We start from the raw sequence: 19,624 nt of genomic DNA, 5'->3' as shown, positions 1-19,624 counted from the left end.
AGTAACAAACAATAACCTTAACCCTATAAGTACATGTAGTTAATTAATATTACTTAGTACTTGTTTGTGTAAGTACACTGTAACAATGTCTCCTCAAAATAAAGTGTAACCTGAAATGGTACTTCCCCTAGCTTTTGCTTTTGAGTGTATAGTCTGATTTTGACATCAAAACAAAATGTTGCATTTTGAAGTTTACTATTAAAGTAGTATTTTTGTGTGTAGTCTTTTAAAGCCGTTACAAATTTTAATATGGAGAGAAACTGTTAAAATTGACTGCATTTTGATTTTCCATACAGAAATTGTTATATGTGCATATGGAATGTGTAGTTAGGTCTGAGTTTTCTGGCAGGATGTAAAAACAGTTGTGCATTCCCTTGACACACAGTGATAGCTCTCACAGATGTGATATTTGAGAGCAGCTAAAATACTTTAAGCTCTTTCTCTGCAGCTTGTCTTTGTTTTAGTAGGAGTATTCATGATCTCCACTGTATTACTTCATCCTGTCTAAAGTCTTTTGGTTGTTTATGTAAAATGGAAAGTTTTTCAGTACACTAATTTATAAAACATTTTTGGTCCATTTGAGTCTGGAAAGGTTGAAATGAGTTCATAATCAGCTAAAAAAAAAAGACACATAAGAGTTTCCTGTATGATTTACAGAAGTGAAAATACTGTGGTCCATTTCTTTCTGTGCAATTTACTAATGATCTTTATATTCATATCTGATTGGCCTAGGATCTGTGTCTGGCCTATTCTTGTGTCGAAGGAGCTGTGTGTGAGAGGGTCTTTACCAGAGGTCAGAGGTCATTAACAGGGAGCCAGGATGGGCTGCCTCTCAGCATGGACCTTTCTTCTGTTTCTTTTGGAAATTACAGGCACTTTTTCTCAAGGTTTGTTTTGCAAAACTCCTGTGAACGTCATTTGAATCAGCACATTTCACACTTAATTGCTAATGCAAGTTATTGTTAATGCAGTCATCTGCGCGTCATTGCTTATGGCAGAAGCTGAAAGATTTCAACAGAATATTGACAGCTGGCTCTTAGAAACATGACTCTTCCAATACCCCAACCCCCAAACCTCTCTTCAGCAAACTCATTACTGCAGGAAAGGCAACATTGTTCTGGTGTCCCCGTATATCCAGAAGCTGGGGGTTTTGCGAGCCAGCGGCAGAAAGACACCTGCTAGCAATTGGTTCTACTCTGTGTGTGAACCACTAGCGGAAATTTCTGTTGTACTCTGCATGTCAGGATAAAGAAAAGGGCTCTTAAATAATCTGAAAGGGGGGAAATCCCAGGAAAATGAAAGGAGTAAAATTTCACTTCCATAGTTAGGCTCCTGACAATAAACCTTGATTAATCTACAATATGCTTTTTTTTTCTTAACCACATCAAAAGTTAGTTAAGCCCATCACTGGACTGCATCATAGAATTAATAGAACAATTTTTTTTCTCAAAACTTTAGCTGTCCAGAATTAGCAAGGTAAAACTGAGATACTGTGCTAAGATTTCAAGAAATAAACCTTTTGTTTCCTTTATTAGGGACATGGAGGAACATCATGGGGACATCATGGAGACCAAACCCAGCTGTGTACCATAATGAAGGTAGGTGTATATGTTTCTGACAATATGTAGCCAAAGAAATATTTCAAAAGGTGATCCAAATGGATGTTTAAAGCCATAAAAATTTAATTTTCCTCAGATAATTACGAGTGGACCACATGGTTCAATGTAGATCACCCTGGAGGAAAAGGAGACTATGAGAAGCTGAATGCCATTCGTTTTTATTATCGAGCGCGTGTGTGTGAGGTTCCTCGAGCTCTAGAGTCACGCACTACCGAATGGATCCCAGCTCGCAGCACTGGGGAAAGAGTACATGCTGACCCGGTTGTAGGCTTCTGGTGTGTCAATGATGAGCAGCCTGTTGGGAGGAACTGCTCAAACTATGCTGTACGCTTCCTATGTCCTAGAAGTAAGTAAATGCGGCTCTATAAGCCAAATGTTGTTTCAAACTACAACTGTTCCCTGCTTTTAAAGGGAATAATGCTTCTAACAATCATTATAAATATATAGTGTAATGTTCAAAGTTTTATTGGGCACATTTTCTCTGATAATAATGGTGAGCAGATTATGTATTCAAATTAAATATAGAAAAGGTGGATTTGATGATGATGCTGCAGAAATATCTTTTCAGAAATCTATTGTCAGCCTAGAAAATACATTGTAAATTAATTTATATTATCCCTCTCTCCATTCAGACATTGTTTCAGATAATGAAGAACTGATATGGGGTCCATGGTCAGACTGGAGTGTGTGTCCAGCCCAATGCAATCAGGTGGCAACACAGCATCGCTCTAGAAGCTGCAAATCCAATTCTAAACAATGCAATGGCCAAACAGTCGAGGACAGGTCATGCCAAGGGCCACCTTGCCCACGTAATGCATTTACTCAGTTTCCTAAAGATTAAAAATGATAATTTTCTTGTATAGTTAGACAAGAAATCTTTGAATCTTTAAATCTTTATTGTCATCCTTCCATTTGTTGTTAAAAAATCTCTTTCCCCTTTTCTTCCTTAGGCTGTGACCTGCAGTGCATGATGGGCAAAGTAAACGATGAGTGTGATGGCTGCATGTGCCAGGATCATACCGTTTTAGGATCAGTCCGTAGTGCCGGGGGTCTCCCTGCACCTGGAGCTGCCATTCTTCATGCTGGTTCCACGCCTAAACTCCTCACTGTTACTGATCACAATGGGCACTTTCAGGTCCCTGGAATCTGCCCTGATGGCAACAGTACTCTGATGATCAAGCTGAATAATCACGCTCCACACCAAGTCACTGTGCCACCAAGCACCGAACGCACGTCCGTCCTCCTTTTGAAGCTAGAGAGAGCAAGTAATGATTCTTTTAATGACCTTGAATGCATTTAACCTATTCTGTATTAGCATTAGAATACTACCTTAAGAAATTTCTTTTGAAGATGTGTGTGAGAATTTTTATTAAATGTTAAGTTTTTTCTTTCTTTTTCCCCCACTAAAATAATTTATCTTTTTACAAGCTAAAATAAAATACAAGCTATAAGTATGCAGCTGTTATGTAACTCCGTAAATTCAAAAACACACTTTTGCTGAAAAACAATGGCATACAATGGAAAACATTACTGATTGGTTTGTAGTTTAACACATTTGAACTGATGCTTTCGAAATGATCACAATTCCTTTTTACTATTTAGACAAAACCTCATCCATGTTAGCTAGCTATATAACATTATCTTGGTGGAAATTCTGCAGAATTTGCAGCAATGTAGAATACATAACAGAAACCAATTATTAAAGTTCATCAAAGCAAAAAAATGGGTGTACTAGATGTGTGCATATGTGTACATGTGTAGATGTGTACATGGGTGTACATGTAACACAATATCACTGTGTTCCTCAGAAAAACTGTATGTGCTGAAAAACCCTGAGAACAAGGCCAGAAGGGAAGGTCAGACAGCTGCCTTCTGTTGTAAGGTTGATGGGACACCTGAACCAAACCAGTATGAATGGTAAGATTATGCTTTCAGATATGAATTGATGTTCACTGTAGAATTTCAGCAAAACACAAGGAAACCATGTTGCCTTTTAGATGGCATTAAATGAAAAAGTAGAGAATCACAAAGAGCATTTAGTATCTAAAGTCAAACCCCTCATGTCTTATGTTCCTTCAAAAGAATGTGACAGGTGTAAATGAAGACAGTTTAAACAAACCAGGTTAACATGAAGTTATTTCTTAGCAATTAAGAATTGGTCCCCAACCCATCAATCAATCAATCAATCAATCAACTTTTATTTATATAGCTCAATAAAAGCAACAGTAGTTGGCCATTGTGCTGTACAAGAGAATAGATATCTTAAAAACAAGATCGACCGCAAAGCAAAATGATAAAGGGAGTTTACATCAGAAACACCAATTTAACAATTCAACATTAAAAATCAAGGACAATTGTAAGCTAGTGAAAACAGGTAGGTTTTTAACTTAGATTTAAAAACAGACTCTGTGAATATTAGTCTTAAAGATACAGGAAGACTATTCCACAGTTTTGGACCAACAACAGAAAATGCACGGTCACCTCTCGTCTTCAGTCTTGATTTTGAAACCATCAACAATCTTTGTTAAGATGACCTCAATGATCTAACACAGTCGTTTAATTTCAATAGATCAGAGAGATAGTTTGGAGCTAATTTGTTTATGAGTATTGGGGTAACATGTTGGGGTAACATGCTCAAACTTCCTTGTGCCAGTCAAAAGTCTGGCTGCTGCATTCTGAACCATCTGAAGACGATTAATATTGGATTGACTCATTCCAATATAAAGAGAATTACAATAGTCAAGTCTAGATGAAATGAACAAATGAATCACCCTCTCAAACTCTGCAAATGTTAAAAAACTCTTAGCCTTAGATAATAGTCTTAATTGGAAGAAACGTCTACGGTTACGTATGTAACCCTCGTTCCCTGAGTAGGGAACGGAGACGTTACGTCGGATGACGACGAATGGGGTTTCGCTTAGAAAGCCTATCAACTTCGAGTATTACAAAACGAGCCAATGGCAAAGAAATGCCATGGGTCTGCGGAATTTGCATGGCGTAACTCCGCCCCACCTCGTGGGTATAAAAGGAGGAAGCCGGCAGCAAGCAGATATGTTTCTTCGCTGAGGAGCCAAGACTGAGCTCAGGCGATCCCCGCGGTACAGCGGAAAGTGGCAGGCAGACGTAACGTCTCCGTTCCCTACTCAGGGAACGAGGGTTACATACGTAACCGTAGACGTTCCCTTTCGTTGTCACTCCGAGTTACGTCGGATGACGACGAATGGGGTTACCAGTCTAATCACGCCACCTTCTCAGCTGTCTTCCAGTGCCCTGCGTAAATCGAGATCCCTGTCAGCCTGGACAAAGGACTCCATATAACACAGGAATACCAAGGTACACTGGGAAGCATATCCCAAGCTTAGGGGAAGTATGCAATTAATGCCAGCCCGGAGGGGGGGGACTTAGAGAATACACATATGACCCGAAGGAAGCATATGGGAAACACTGGGGTGTCCAGCCGCAGGTGGAATATTTCAACCCCAGGGGTGGCAAGGTGGCTTGCCAAGGGAAAGACACACGCTCAGAGAGGCTTACAGTGGAAATACACATGTGGGGGTCGCTCAGAGGAGGGACCATGCACACGGGAGGCACCTAGCCGACGCACAGGCAATAGACACTGGCGCCGACGTCAGGAGTGCTGGAGGAGCTCAGGGCTTTCGGAGAAGCTCACCTGAGGAAAGTATCGCACGTATCCAGTCCGTGGAGTGGAATGGCGAGCAAGCGAAGACACCTGAGCGGGTCCGGTACTAGCTAGTTGAAGCGAGTACACGAGAGGACACAGGCTCCACTCGGAGATTATAGAATCTGGCGAATGTGTTAGGTGTCGCCCAGCCTGCAGCTCTGCAGATGTCTGTTAGCGAGGCGCCATGCGCTAGAGCCCAAGAGGACGCCACACTCCGGGTGGAGTGGGCAGTCACACCAAGGGGGCACGGTCGACCTTGCTGCTGGTAAGCCAAGGCAATGGTGTCCACTATCCAGTGAGACAACCTTTGCTTGGAGAGAGCCTTTCCCTTCAGCTTCCCACCATAACAGACAAAGAGCTGGTCTGAGGTCCTGAAACACTGCGTTCTGTCTACATAGGCGCGGAGAGCGCGTACTGGACAGAGCAGTGCCAAGGCTGGGTCTGCCTCCTCCGAGGGCAGCGCTTGCAGGTTCACCACCTGGTCCCGAAAGGGAGTGGTAGGAACCTTGGGCACATATCCAGGCCGGGGTCTCAGGATCACGTGAGAGGAAGCCGGCCCAAATTCCAGGCACGCTTCGTCAACGGAGAATGCGTGCAGGTCCCCAACCCTCTTGATGGAGGCCAGTGCAACCAGGAGCGCTGTCTTCATAGACAGGAACTTAAGCTCGACTGATTGCAGGGGCTCAAAGGGAGCACTCTGCAGGGCAGTTAGAACCACTGAGAGGTCCCAAGAGGGAACGAGAGGAGGACGAGGAGGATTTAGTCTCCTCGCTCCTCTCAGGAACCTGATGATCAGGTCGTGCTTCCCTACCGACTTACCTTCGATGAGGTCATGATGTGCGGCAATGGCGGCAACATAGACCTTCAGGGTGGAGGGAGACAGCCTTCGCTCCAACCCCTGTTGAAGGAAGGAAAGCAAAACACTGATCGAGCATCTCCGGGGGTCTTCTCGGTGAGAAGAGCACCAGTTGACGAAGAGGTTCCACTTCAACGCATAGACGTGTCTCGTGGACGACGCTCTAGCGGAAGTGATGGTAGCCACCACCGCTGGTGGTAGGGTACTCAAACCTGCCTCGTCCCATCCAGGAGCCACACGTGGAGGTTCCAAAGATCGGGACGAGGGTGCCATAGGGTGCCCCGTCCCTGAGAAAGAAGGTTCTTCCTCAGAGGGATCGGCCAGGGAGGTGCTGTCGCGAGGAGTACTAGTTCGGGGAACCAGGTCCGGTTGGGCCAGTAAGGGGCAACCAGAATGACCTGCTCCTCGTCCTCCCTGACCTTGCGCAAGGTGTGCGCAAGAAGGCTCACTGGGGGAAACGCATACTTGCGGCCCTGCGGCCAGCTGTGCGCCAGAGCATCCGTGCCGAGCGTGCCCTCGGTCAGGGAATAGAACTGGGCGCAATGGGTCGAGTCGTGAGAGGCAAACAGATCTATCTGCGCGTCCCCGAACTGGTCCCAAATCAGCTGAACCGACTGGGGATGGAGTCGCCATTCTCCAGGGAGGGGCTGAAGCCGTGAGAGCTCGTCGGCTGCACAGTTCAGCGCTCCGGGAATGAAGATGGCTCGAAGCGACCTCAGATGCTTCTGACTCCATAGGAGGAGGTGGCGAGCGAGTTGTGACATACGGCGGGAGCGTAGACCACCTTGATGGTTGATGTACGCTACAGTGGCGGTATTGTCTGAGCGGACTAGTACGTGTTGACCCCTGAGCAACGCCCGGAAGCGGTGCAGGGCAAGGCGTACTGCCAACAACTCGAGGCAATTGACATGCCACAGCCGCTGGGGTCCTGTCCAGGAGCCCGCAGCAGCATGTCCATTGCACATGGCGCCCCAGCCCGTGGTGGAGGCATCTGTTGAGACAACAACATGCCGGGAAGCTCGTGCCAGGGGGACACCGGCCCTGAGAAAATCGAGGTTCGACCACGGGGTGAAGAACTGACGGCAGGTCGGAGTAACTGGTACTCGGAACGTGCCGTGTTGCCATGCCCACCTCGGGACTCGGTCGCGAAGCCAAAGCTGAAGCGGTCTCATATGAAGCAATCCGAGCGGCGTGACCGCGGCTGCAGATGCCATATGCCCCAGGAGCCTCTGAAAAAGTTTCAGTGGAACCGCACTCTTGCCCTCGAATTGTCTTAGGCAAGTCAGCAGTGACTGCACGCGCTCGCTCGTAAGCTGCGCGGACATGGCGACTGAGTCGATGTCCATACCGAGAAAAGAGATCCTCTGCACGGGGCAAAGTTTGCTCTTCTCCCAGTTGACCCGAAGGCCCAGACGGGCTAGGTGCCGGAGCACTAGGTCCCTGTGTTCGCAAACCTGATCTCGAGAGTGAGCTAGGATCAGCCAGTCGTCGATATAACTCAGGATGCGAACCCCTTGCTCTCGAAGGGGAACAAGGGCCGCCTCGACGACCTTCGTGAAGATGCGAGGAGACAGGGCTAGCCCGAAAGGGAGAACCGCGTACTGGTATGCCTGCCCCTCGAAAGCAAACCGGAGGAACGGTCTGTGTCGAGGAAGAATGGAGACATGAAAGTAGGCGTCCTTCAGGTCGATCGCTGCAAACCAATCCTGGGGCCGTATGCATTCGAAAACGCGTTTGGCGGTGAGCATCTTGAACGGCATCCGGTGAAGGGAGCGGTTCAGCACGCGCAAGTCCAGGATTGGCCGTAACCCACCGGTTTTCTTGGGGACAATGAAGTAGGGGCTGTAGAAGCCGGACCTCATCTCGGCTGGAGGGACAGTCTCGATTGCACCCTTCGCCAGCAGGGTGGCAATCTCTGCTCTCATGATAGGGGCATTGCCACCGACCAAAGTGGAGCGGACTCCCCTGAAGCGGGGAGGAGACCGTGCGAACTGAATCGCATAGCCGAGCCTGACGGTACGCGCGATCCAGTGGGACAGACGGGGAAGCTCTAGCCAGGCTCCCAGGAACTGAACCAACGGGATCATGCGAGCCACAGGCGTCCCCCCGGAGGGGCAGCGAGGCGGAGTAACTGGCCCAGATGTGGACGGCATAGCGGCCCGGAGAGGGGGCACAGTTAGCAACCGCACCCTGGCAGAGGGGGCCAGGGGAGGACCAGGCTGGTCGTCCCGCGGGGGCCTGCTCTGCCAGGGGTCTGGCGACAGAGGGGGACAGGGGCGAAGCGGTCCGTGGACGGCACGCCGTGTCAACCGCCTCTGGGACAGAGGGGGGCGAGGAGAGCACGGCTTGTGGGCGGCGCTCTGTGTCGCCCGAGAACTCTGTGAGCTCAGGGAAGAGGGGATTGTTTCTGTCTTTAACCACATTAGGGTGCTGCCCACCCGTGGGTGAGCAGCGGGGAGTGGAGAACAAAAGATTCTCCCCCGGCCCTCCACCGGGGGAAGGAGTGGTCCTGCTACCACCTCCTGAGAAACAATCATCATCCCTGAGCAGCCCGTCTCAGGAGCGCCGCTTGGCCCGGCGTTTAGCGGGGGGCGGGGCAGGAGAGGGCTGTGGCGCCTTCTTACGGCTTCCTCCGCGACCGGCCCTGGGTGGAGGCTGCTGCGTGGTCCGGGCGGGAGGGGCGGGAGCCGCAGGAGGGCGCCCTCGGCGGGAAACAGGTCGAGGCGTCTGCCCGGCCGGCAAGGTGGAGGCAGCAGCGGGCCGGCGGGGCAGAATGTATTTGATGGCCTCGGTCTGTTTCTGGGCAGTTGAAAACTGTTGGGCAAAGTCTTCAACTGCACCGCCGAAGAGGCCGGCCTGGGACAAGGGGGCGTTAAGCAGACGGGTCCGCTCAGCGTCCCGTATGTCAGCCAGGTTCAGCCACAGATGTCGCTCCTGGACCACAGCTGTGGACATCACCAAACCCAGGGAGCGCGCGGTAACCTTCGTCGCCCGGAGAGCAAGGTCGGTCGCGGCGCGCAGCTCATCAAAGAGCCCTGGGTTTGTCCTACCCTCGTGCATGTCTCTGAGCATCTGGGCCTGGTAGACCTGCAGAGTGGCCATAGCATGCAGTGAAGCAGCCGCCTGTCCCGCCGCTCTGTAAGACTTCGCCACCAGGGTCGACGAAAATCTACAGGCTTTGGATGGGTGCTTAGGCTCGCCCCGAGAAGAAGCACTCTGAGGACATAGTTGCATGGCAACAGAGCGTTCAACCGGGGGAAGCCCAGTGTACCCACGGGCAGCTGCCTCATCGAGGGGAGGAAAGGCGGATGAGACCAGCGAGCGGTCCCGAGAAGACAGGGGGGTCTTCCAGGACTTCGAGATCTCATCATGCACATCCGGGAAGAAAGGTATTGGGGTTTGCCGAGGACGAGGGTCGGCGGCCTTACCCAAAAACCAATCGTCCAGCCGCGAGCGCTCAGGACAGGGTGGAGGCCTCCACTCAAGTCCGATGCTCGCGGCTGCCCGGGAAAGCATGGCCGTCATCTCCGGATCAGACTCGAGCACAGCCGTATGCACACCGGAAGGTGGCAGCTGTGACGAGCCCTCACTTCCAGAAGAGTCAAACCCGCCTAGTGATGCTGCAACAGACATGGCATCTTCCTCTGTAGCTTCAACTGAAGCCCGCGGGCCACCAGAGGGTAGACCCGCGGGAATCAGCAGTTCACTAGCGGGCACCGTCATTGAAGAGGGGGGCTGGGGTCGCGGACACATAGTCGGCGCCTTGTTCCAGACCGTAACCCTCAGATCACCCTGGCCACCAGCCGCAGGACGGGGGGTGGATGAGGGGACTCTCACTCTTGCGAGTTCACGGAGTCTCGACCGTAATGACGCGATGGTCATGTTCCCACAGAGAGAACATGAGTCATCCACGAGCGCTGCTCTAGCATGATCAATGCCCAAACATACTATGCAACGCTCGTGCCCATCAGAGTCCGATACCAATCTGCCGCAACCAGAAGTACACGGGCGAGACATCTTTAAAAAGACGTGCCACGTGTAAGCTCTTTTAGTGAGAGAAAACTCAAGTGTTGAAGCACCCGGGGAGAAACGCACCGACTGGCAGACCACTGCAACAGATCAGCAGGAAGCACGCTCTCGCCGTAGATCGCCGTCACACCAACACTCGAGGTACTCGTTTGTAAAGCTGACAATTCAGAGATGGCTTGTGGAGAGAAGAATACACTTGGCTCCGAAACGAAAACATATCTGCTTGCTGCCGGCTTCCTCCTTTTATACCCACGAGGTGGGGCGGAGTTACGCCATGCAAATTCCGCAGACCCATGGCATTTCTTTGCCATTGGCTCGTTTTGTAATACTCGAAGTTGATAGGCTTTCTAAGCGAAACCCCATTCGTCGTCATCCGACGTAACTCGGAGTGACAACGAAAGGGAACTAGATTTAACTACGGTACTTATCTGTTTGTCAAATTTAAGAGCAGAATCAAAAATAACACCCAAGTTTGTCACTGAGTGTTTTATATAGGGGCCAAATCTCCCAGGTCACCATCGGGAGTAATAGAAACACCTGAGGTACCAAAAAACGATAACATCAGTTTTGCTCTCGTTTAGATGCAGAAAATTTGAAGAATTTGAAGAACCCATTTGCAGAATGTGAAAACACAATCACAATAACTGTTGTAAATCTTTAGGTTCCACAATGGCACTCTGCTGGACAGGAGTCAATATCAGTATGATGAGACACTGGTTTTGAGGAATCTCAGTTTGGACCATATTGGAGAATACTACTGCAGAGCCAGTAATGAGAACGGAGCCATCAAATCCAAACCAGCCACCCTCACGGTTATTGGTGTGCCCTTATATCCTACTTTAACTATAAATATTTTATATTAACCTAAAAGGTATCTATCAAAATCCTTTACAAATAGTGTGATCTTAGTTTGGTATTTATCTGTTTTCTATCTAATTTTGTGTTAAGGTCAAAAGGCACTGTCATGCAACCCCAAGCCTGGTTCCCACCTGATCCGCCTACCTCATGACTGCTTTCAAAATGAGACTAACTCTTTGTATTACGATGTGGGGAGATGCCCAACATCCACATGCACAGGGAAGCTGGATAACGGCATCAGATGCAAAGACTCAGTGTCCTACTGCTGTGGAATTTCAAACATGGTGGAGAAAGTGATAACTTGTCAGGGATATCAGTTGCCCATCATGGTAGTGACTCAGTGTGGTTGCAAAACATGTGTGGACACAAAAGCTATCATTCGTGGACGTGCTATTTCTGCAGACACTGATGAGCCCATGAGGTTTGGACACATCTACATGGATGGCACAAGAGTAAGTAGAACTGGATACAAAGGCACATTCTCAATCCAGGTACCAACAAACACAGAGCGTCTAGTCCTCACATTTGTGGACAACATGCAGAAGTTCGTGAACACCACAAAAGTTTTACCATTTAATCCTAAAGGTGGAACTGTGTTCTATGAGATCAAGTTATTGAGGAAAAAGCCAGCTGTGACCATCAGCTCAAGAGAAACTAATAAGCTAGATCTTGGTGAGGTAGAAGGCCAGGATCCGATTGCTGAGATTGAGATCCCACCCAATGCATTCTATAAAGAAAATGGAGAAGTGTTTATGGGAAATGTCAAAGCCAGTGTGACTTTCCTCGACCCCAGGGATGTATCAACAGCAGCTGCTGCCCAAAGTGATCTCAACTTCATTGGTGATGAAGGTGACACTCTGCCCTTGAGGACCTATGGAATGTTCTCAGTGGACTTTAGGGACGAAGAAGGAGGCGAGTCGCTCAACGCCGGAGAGGTGAAAGTGCGTCTCGATGCAGCACAAGTGAAGATGCCCGAGCACTTGAAGACCATGAAATTATGGTCTCTTAATCCTGAGACAGGTTTGTGGGAGGAAGAGGGCCAGTTCCATGCTGAGAAGAAGCAAAGGGGGAAAAGAGAGGAGAGGACCTTTCTCATAGGTAACATGGAAATCCGTGAGAGGAGGCTATTTAACTTAGATGTACCTGAGAACAGGAGATGTTACGTGAAAGTGCGGGCTTTCCGTAGCGACCGTTACATGCCAAGTGAGCAAGTTGAAGGAGTCGTGATGACTTTAATAAATATGGAGCCCACACCAGGGTTTTCAACCAACCCTCGGGCTTGGGGTAGATTTGACAGTGTCATCACTGGCCCAAATGGTGCGTGCCTTCCAGCCTTCTGTGATGAACAGAAAGCAGATGCATATTCAGCATATGTCATGGCCAACCTTGGGGGAGAAGAGCTAGAGGCAGTAGCATCCTCTCCAAAGTTGAATCCTAACATAGTTGGCGTCCCACAACCCTATTTGAATAAACTTAACTATAGACGTACGGACCACGACGATCGCAGAATAAAAAAGACAGCATTCAGCATGAATGTGGCCAAACCCCGGTCAAACACGGCTGAGGAGGCCAATGGTCCAGTTTATCCATTTGACAAGCTTAAAGAGTGTGAGGAAGCTCCATTCAGCGCAGCTCACTTCCGATTCTCGAGAGTTGAAGGAGATCGGTATGATTACAACACAGTGCCTTTCAATGAGGACGATCCTATGAGCTGGACTGAAGACTATCTGAGTTGGTGGCCAAAGCCCATGGAATACAGGGCCTGCTACATTAAAGTAAAACTCAACAGTCCCCATGAGATCAATGTTCGTTCTCGCAATATGGGGGGTACCCATCCAAAAACCGTTGGCCAACTGTATGGCATCCGTGACACCAGAAGCATCCGGGACATGGACCAGTCAACTGTTTCAGCTGTGTGTCTGGAGTTTAAGTGCAGTGGGATGCTCTACGATCAAGACAGAGTGGATCGGACCCTCGTGAAGGTAATGCCTCAGGGCAGCTGCAAGCGAGACAGTGTAAACAGTATGCTACAGGAATACTTGGTGAATCACCTTCCACTGGCTGTCAACAATGACACAAATGAGTTCACCATGCTTGCACCTCTGGATCCTCTGGGACACAACTATGGTATCTATACAGTAACTGACCAAGACCCCCGGACAGCCAAAGAAATTGCGCTTGGCCGTTGCTTTGATGGTACATCAGATGGCACCTCTCGAGTCATGAAGAGCAATGAGGGTGTGGCATTAACATTCACCTGTGGTGATAAAGAGGTCACTAGGCAGAGTATGTTTCAGCAGATGCAGAACTCACTGGGTCAAGCCACAGCTGGAAGTGCACGGCAGGGAAGAGGAAACCGGAGGCAGAGAGGCGGCTCAGCAGTACCTCGCAGCAGTAAGAGGAGGAGTACTCGTAATTCCTACACACGTGCCCAGACCGTTGGTTGATATTCCAAGAACTTAAAAACTCTACATGAGACAAGACAGACCCAATCTCTATGGGGCTGCTCTTATGAGAGTTACTGGATTTAAGCCATTTTCAAACTTGACAGCAATAAGATTATTACAGACATACAGTACAAGGCTGGGGAAAAGTCTTTTCAAATTTCTTCAGTAATTAGGTTTGCTGATCACATTACCTGGCAAACAATTTTACAGATTTTATGAATTGCAAAGCAGATTCACATGAGAGTGGATTTTTTTATTATTTTAATAAATCATTTTTAATAATTTCACCTATTAAAAGACTAACAAAACTAAAAGCACTATTTTTTTAAGCAATTTAACTCCAAAGGAATGTGTGATTCATGTCATTTTTCATTTACATATTGTCTATTCACTTGTACTGTGGTAAATATTTTACAACTTGAAATTGTAAATAGTCAAATATTTATTGCATACTCCAGACAAAGCAGTTGAACACAACATATCCAGCTAAACAATCAGGTATGCCCTTTATCATTCATTCATTAGAAAAACTATTTAAGATGTCCAAACCCTTTAGAAAAACAATGCATTCGAGTTTTTGTATTGTCACTGCCCAATTTAAAAATTTGTAAGAAAATCCTCTAAGCTGTTTTCTTATAAACATTTTTACTTATGTTTCATTTTTATTTCATTTTAGTTCATACATACCTGTAGAATATATAGTATAGTAAAAATGGGTGAAACAAAAACATAACACCTGTTTGCTTCAGCTAGTGATGCAAATTTACCATATTATGTCATATAACCAGCAATATTAAATACCATTAATCAGCTGATTGAGTGTGCAGCAATACTGAATTAATTTAAAATATACTTTGGTGGAGAACAACTGCACAACAGGTAGACTTCTGCATTTATATGATGACAAGGTCAAAATTCAACAGATTCAATGAGGCTATCATTTGTTTTACTTTCATTTTCCCATTCATTCATTTAATCAGTGTGCCACTTCTGGGACCAGTTGCATAAACATTATGCAACACACCATTATGTTAAGACTGTGAATTAAGTCCTAGTATGACCAACTAACAATTAGTCAAGGGACAATCAGTCTTACTTCTTTGTTACCAATCTGTTTTTATTAAACTGATTTAAAACCGTTATGAACAGTCTTAAAGGAAAATAAAATGTTTCGACTAACTTGTAAGACTAGTCTTGGCAGTTTATGCAACCTGGCCCAGCTGTTAATTATGCAATGTCGACTCCAAGCACTGTCAAACTTTGATTTCAAATGCTGAATTACACTATAGTTCACATTTGGAAACTGATACTGTTTCCAAGTGTGTATAAATATGCAAGAAAAGAATAACCATACTTTCAATAAGGACATTCTTGGAAGAAAATAATTCGCATAGAGCATCACTTTTTTACTTATGTGTAACAAACTGCACAGCTTTAAAAACACTTTTAATGAAATCAAGAGACATTTTCTACAAAGTTTCCTACAAGGCATTGAAATTCTTATTTAGGCCAATCAGAGGAAATGCCTCCATCAAAGATGTCCCACATCATACAGTAAGTTTTTGAAAAAAATTCAAGGCCATCTGAATAAATTTGCCTTTCCCCATTTGCCGATTGGGTACAATGGGCTGATAGCAGCTTTCTGAGGAGTCTGTCACCACTGGAACGAAGTAAAGGGTTGACACACTGTTCAGCGTTCAAGATGGCACTGAGTAGCAAGAACGGGTAAATGTTGAATGTCTCCAGAGGTGTCTGTGCACAGAGGGAATGGGAAGGGGACGATGAACCTTCGTCACATGAAGTCATCATATTCATTGCCGTAGCCACCGTCAAATTCACCATAATCAGCAATGTCATCTTTCATTTTTGCTTTCAATCCACCAGTAGGAAGTACACCTTTCTTCTTTTTCTTATTTGCCTTCTTTTCCTTTGAATAATGCAACAGCAACAAATTATGATTGTTATTAAGAGTATTGACCATAATGAATACTTTTTTATAGAACTATAAAAAAAAATGTGTGAGGCTATACATTTCATTCTCAATCGAAGGTCCTCTAAAACCAAGTACACAAGATTAATAACAGTAAAATCATTCAACTAACCTTTTCTTGCTTTTGTTTTTCATTGAGCAGAACAGACAAAGTAGTATTTATTTTCTTCAGGTCATCTACTTCCACTTCAGGCAGACAGACAGAGAGAGAGAACACAATGATTAGCATTCAGACATGCATGCATGGTCTTATGTTTACGCTAGACACGTGCTGTATACGGTAATACGATATATCACAATAATGAACATGCACAATATTGTAATCATGGGCACTTCAAAATAACGTGAATAATTATTTATTACGAATTATTCCGCTTTTTGGAATGCATTTTAAGAATACTTTTCCCATCAACAGGTTAAACTGCACAGCACCGATGTATGCTGCGTCAAAAAGGCATGCGTGCAGTCTGATGTAAACAAGGCCAACACGCATGTTAAGCGCATGGCGGAACGAGTAAAGAGAAGCGGAGAATGAAAATGCAAATTCACTCTCTGACAGCAGATGGCGCTGTGATGGAACATCAGACATGCAGCGACAACCCAGGTAACCCGTAAAAAAGCAGCTGAACTACTTTGTTTCTGAACAGTATTTAAATGTTTCTAACCGACATTCAGATTTTTGTTTTCGAAATGGTCTTAATCGCAGCACCGAATTCTTAAATATTTAAAGATATAATAGGACATTTATTTTAAAACTTAAACATTTTTACATTTGATTTTAATCTGGACTACAATATGCCCTAGATATTGTTTGAAAATGATTTGATTTTTTATTGTTCAGTCACACTTTACAATAAGGCTTCATTAGTTAAAAAACTGACAATGAAAAATACTTCTAAAGCATTTATTTATCTTAGTTCATTTTAACATTTAATAACACAAAAGTTGTAACTGTTCATGTTAGCTCAGGTCCATTACATAATACAGTTAACAAACGTTAACAAAGAATGATAACTTCTGCCACAAATATACTATTGCTCATTGTTAATGTTAGTTAATAAACTTACTAACATTAACTAGTGAGACCTTACTGTAAAGTGATAATACCGTATACTGTGATTAAAGCTTCAGAAACATAAAAATTTGATACAGTCACATGCCTAGGTTACGCAACTCACCATATAATCTAAACAGCTGGAGATATATCAGCTGGAGATATAAATTCCTTGTCACAAACATCCAATTTTTCAGAATAAAAAAAGAAGATAATTATCTACATACAACTCAAAATATAATTCTGCACTTACATGAAATACAAAGCTCTCGAAACAGTGACTCCAAAAAGCTGGAAAAATGCACTGATTTTTCAAACTGTGTTATCTTATCTTTCAGTAATTTTTCAAATGCAACAAAGTCATCTTTGGACGAGGGGCACATGGCTTCAATTCCAGAGTCATTTTTTGTTGTCACAACAGTAGTAGAGGAATTTGCAGCAGCAGGATCAACACCTGAAATCAAAAAGCTTGTTCAATGATAAACTGTTACATTTACAATATGGACTATGAAAGATTTCAAATAAGTTTCTTACCAAAAGCCTCACGGGCCAATTCCAAGTCTGCCTCCTCCTGCAACTTTTTCAGTCGAAGCTTCTCTGCTATAAGCTCTTCTGGTGATAGATTCTCACTTATCGGGGATTCTTGTTTCTATTCACAAGTTTCAAAAACAAAGGTTATAAACAGTTTGAAATATACAAAAGAAATGAGTATCAGGAGAGAATGGGATTCATTCATTAATGAGTAAATATACAACTAATAATATTGTTCTTACCTTCCTTAACTTGTCTTGTTTTTTCTTTTCAGCAATTTCTTTCTCTTTTATTTTATCACTTAATTTTTTCTTCTCTGGAGGTTTCACTTCTAAAGGAAATGTAAATCAAACCATAAGAGTACTTTCCACATGGGTTAAAGAAAAACAGTAATAAAACACAAACAAATAAAAAATAAAACCAAAAGATCTACTTGCATACAAATATGCTATTGTTCTGCCAACAACATTTAAACTGTATAAAAATGACAGCTCAACAGAGATCAATACCGGCTTTTATCTGTTCAACTTTCTTCTCTTCCTCCTTCTCCTCCTCCTCCTCATCATCCCAGTTATCCTACAGACAGAAAGATACAGTTGTTAACCAACCATATGCAAACTAATAAAATAATTTTAAATCATATTAAATGTTTTCTTGTTCCTATTTACTTGTTTGCTAAGCAGCCGTGTGATAATTGGGACAATATATTGCCTCAACATTATTCCTTACATTTGTAACTCAATTTAAAAAGAATAATTTCTTCATCATAAAATGAATAAGAGCACAAGTGTTTTTGATTAATTTGGCCATTATAATTACAGTACCAAAGACTATAAAACAACATTTAAGCCCCATATTAAAGACCATCTTACATGGCATCAAGTTAAACGAATTCTCTTCTGCTAATAAACGGTTAATACTGACTAAATTGTTAGCAATGGTTATGTAGAAATTTAAAACAAAACTGATTAAATATAGCTTAGATTTCAGCTGAGCAATTCTACAGAAAGTTCCATGGCTTTTTAAAGATTTTATTTGAAGGCACAGAAATGATAAAATGTCAGTTCCCTGACATTTCCAGGTTTTCCATGGCCTTGGTTTCCATGAATGGTTCTTCATGGGAGAAAAGTCGATTTGAACTCTCGACGCCTCAGTTAATGGGTTCATTTAGCGAGGCATTTCTAGAGCTGCCTTAGTGCCTTCAAACAAAACAACTCGCAGTAAACGACGATAACACGTGCGCGCTCATAGATCAGACGATGGCGAGCGAGAGAATTCTAGATTTGCGCGTCAACACGACACGCAACGTGACTCACTCGCGTAATGACGTCAACAGGAACTCAACAGCAGCTGCTGCTGCCTGGCGCAAAAATGACAGCATCCACATGACAGCGAAGAACACAAACTCGTATAGTAAAAAGAAACGAAAACCTATTTAAAAAAGGATTTGTTACAAGCAAAAACGTGACATGCATGTCTTCCCTTGGGAAACTAAATTGAGGCGTACTATGTTCTCTGCTAACTAGTATATTTAACAAGTTAAAGTAGCAACAACAATTTTATTAACTAAGATTAGCAAAACGTTTAAATGAACGAAAACAAACATTAAAAGCTGCTAATCAAGGTCCACATGGCCCGGCATTTGTTCGTTGTTAAAACTGGATTCATATCAGTCAATATTAATACATTTCAACCACAGCCACTCGCAAAAAATGACGTGCTGTCAAAGCTACTATATTAGATTGATTAATCCGTAATGGACTGGCAGATTATTATTGATGAAAGAGAATCTGTCAGATAACAGATCTGTAAAGCAGGAAGATGACACGATTGCTGACGTAAACACACAGAAACTGTCAGTGTAACAGAAGTACTAAAAAATCATGAACACGCAACTTGATACAGCTGGTGAATCTCTAAATAAAACGGGCCTATTCCAGGTTAGCTAAACGGCTAAAAATACACCATGATCGCCATATTAGTGCTGCTACCTTTAGTCACATATTCGATAAGTATTTAAACGCTCATTATTGATAAAGTTTTGATTACATGGGTATTCGCACGTTACCTTCACGTCTTCCTCCTCGTCCTCGCCTTCCCATTTATCCAGCAGCGCGGCGGCAACTATGATCGGCTCACTTGGATCGAAGCTGTCAGCGTCTTCCGAAAAAAATAATAATAATGTCGTGGTTAAGACAGTGACCGACACCCTCTCTCACACACATAACCTCAAAACATTGAAAGTAATCCTTACCCCAGTCGTCGGCATCCGCCATCTTGGCTTAGTGTGAGTTAAAGTACTAGCTAAGAGAACGCATGTGCACAGACCCTCTGATCTACGCGCCTCTGTCTTTCATGCTGACGGGATATCGGAGGACTGGAGTCCGCGCGTGCTCCACTGCGCTGCAACGCCCTCGTGTGGTCGTTACTGTTCTACAAACCCGATGTGCTAGGTCATCATCATCATAATTATAATAATAATAATTTCATTATTATTAAATATACTGTTATTGTATTATGTTTATGAATATTGGTGGTGGTCATAATGATTGTTGCTG

General features: G+C 44.6%; 2 protein-coding genes across 7 annotated transcripts in view; one reads left to right on the top strand and one right to left on the bottom strand.

Annotated features, from left to right (window-relative positions):
* Positions 1-13,805, top strand: part of cilp (cartilage intermediate layer protein, nucleotide pyrophosphohydrolase) — a 79,171-nt gene extending 65,366 nt beyond the window's left edge. For all 5 annotated transcript variants that reach the window (XM_077228639.1, XM_077228640.1, XM_077228638.1 and 2 more), the window contains 8 exons: positions 733-887; positions 1,536-1,598; positions 1,696-1,965; positions 2,252-2,428; positions 2,570-2,884; positions 3,428-3,536; positions 10,848-11,005; positions 11,135-13,805. In XM_077228639.1, the coding sequence (XP_077084754.1) occupies positions 821-887; positions 1,536-1,598; positions 1,696-1,965; positions 2,252-2,428; positions 2,570-2,884; positions 3,428-3,536; positions 10,848-11,005; positions 11,135-13,491 (3,516 nt within the window). In that variant the 5' untranslated portion in view covers positions 733-820 and the 3' untranslated portion in view covers positions 13,492-13,805. The remainder of the gene's footprint in view (positions 1-732; positions 888-1,535; positions 1,599-1,695; positions 1,966-2,251; positions 2,429-2,569; positions 2,885-3,427; positions 3,537-10,847; positions 11,006-11,134) is intronic.
* A 110-nt stretch (positions 13,806-13,915) lies between these two features.
* eif3jb (eukaryotic translation initiation factor 3, subunit Jb) lies at positions 13,916-19,453 on the bottom strand. Of its 2 annotated transcripts, XM_077228652.1 has the most exons (8): positions 19,321-19,453; positions 19,135-19,226; positions 17,576-17,642; positions 17,309-17,397; positions 17,070-17,184; positions 16,789-16,989; positions 15,594-15,667; positions 13,916-15,418 (listed from the first exon to the last, which is right to left on the bottom strand). In XM_077228652.1, exons 1-8 carry the CDS (start codon positions 19,340-19,342, stop codon positions 15,284-15,286), a joined length of 795 nt encoding a protein of 264 aa, XP_077084767.1. In that variant the 5' UTR covers positions 19,343-19,453; the 3' UTR covers positions 13,916-15,283. The 2 variants fall into 2 exon arrangements, with proteins under 2 accessions (XP_077084767.1, XP_077084768.1); XM_077228653.1 differs by lacking the exon at positions 17,576-17,642.
* Positions 19,454-19,624: the final 171 nt, after the last annotated feature.

The sequence above is a fragment of the Siphateles boraxobius genome, unplaced genomic scaffold, assembly GCF_051911475.1.
Source record: "Siphateles boraxobius isolate OS27281-9 unplaced genomic scaffold, OSU_SipBor_1 130, whole genome shotgun sequence".
Lineage (NCBI taxonomy): Eukaryota > Metazoa > Chordata > Actinopteri > Cypriniformes > Leuciscidae > Siphateles > Siphateles boraxobius.
Note: the sequence above shows the minus strand (reverse complement) of the source record. Positions and strands in the feature narration are given on the sequence as shown.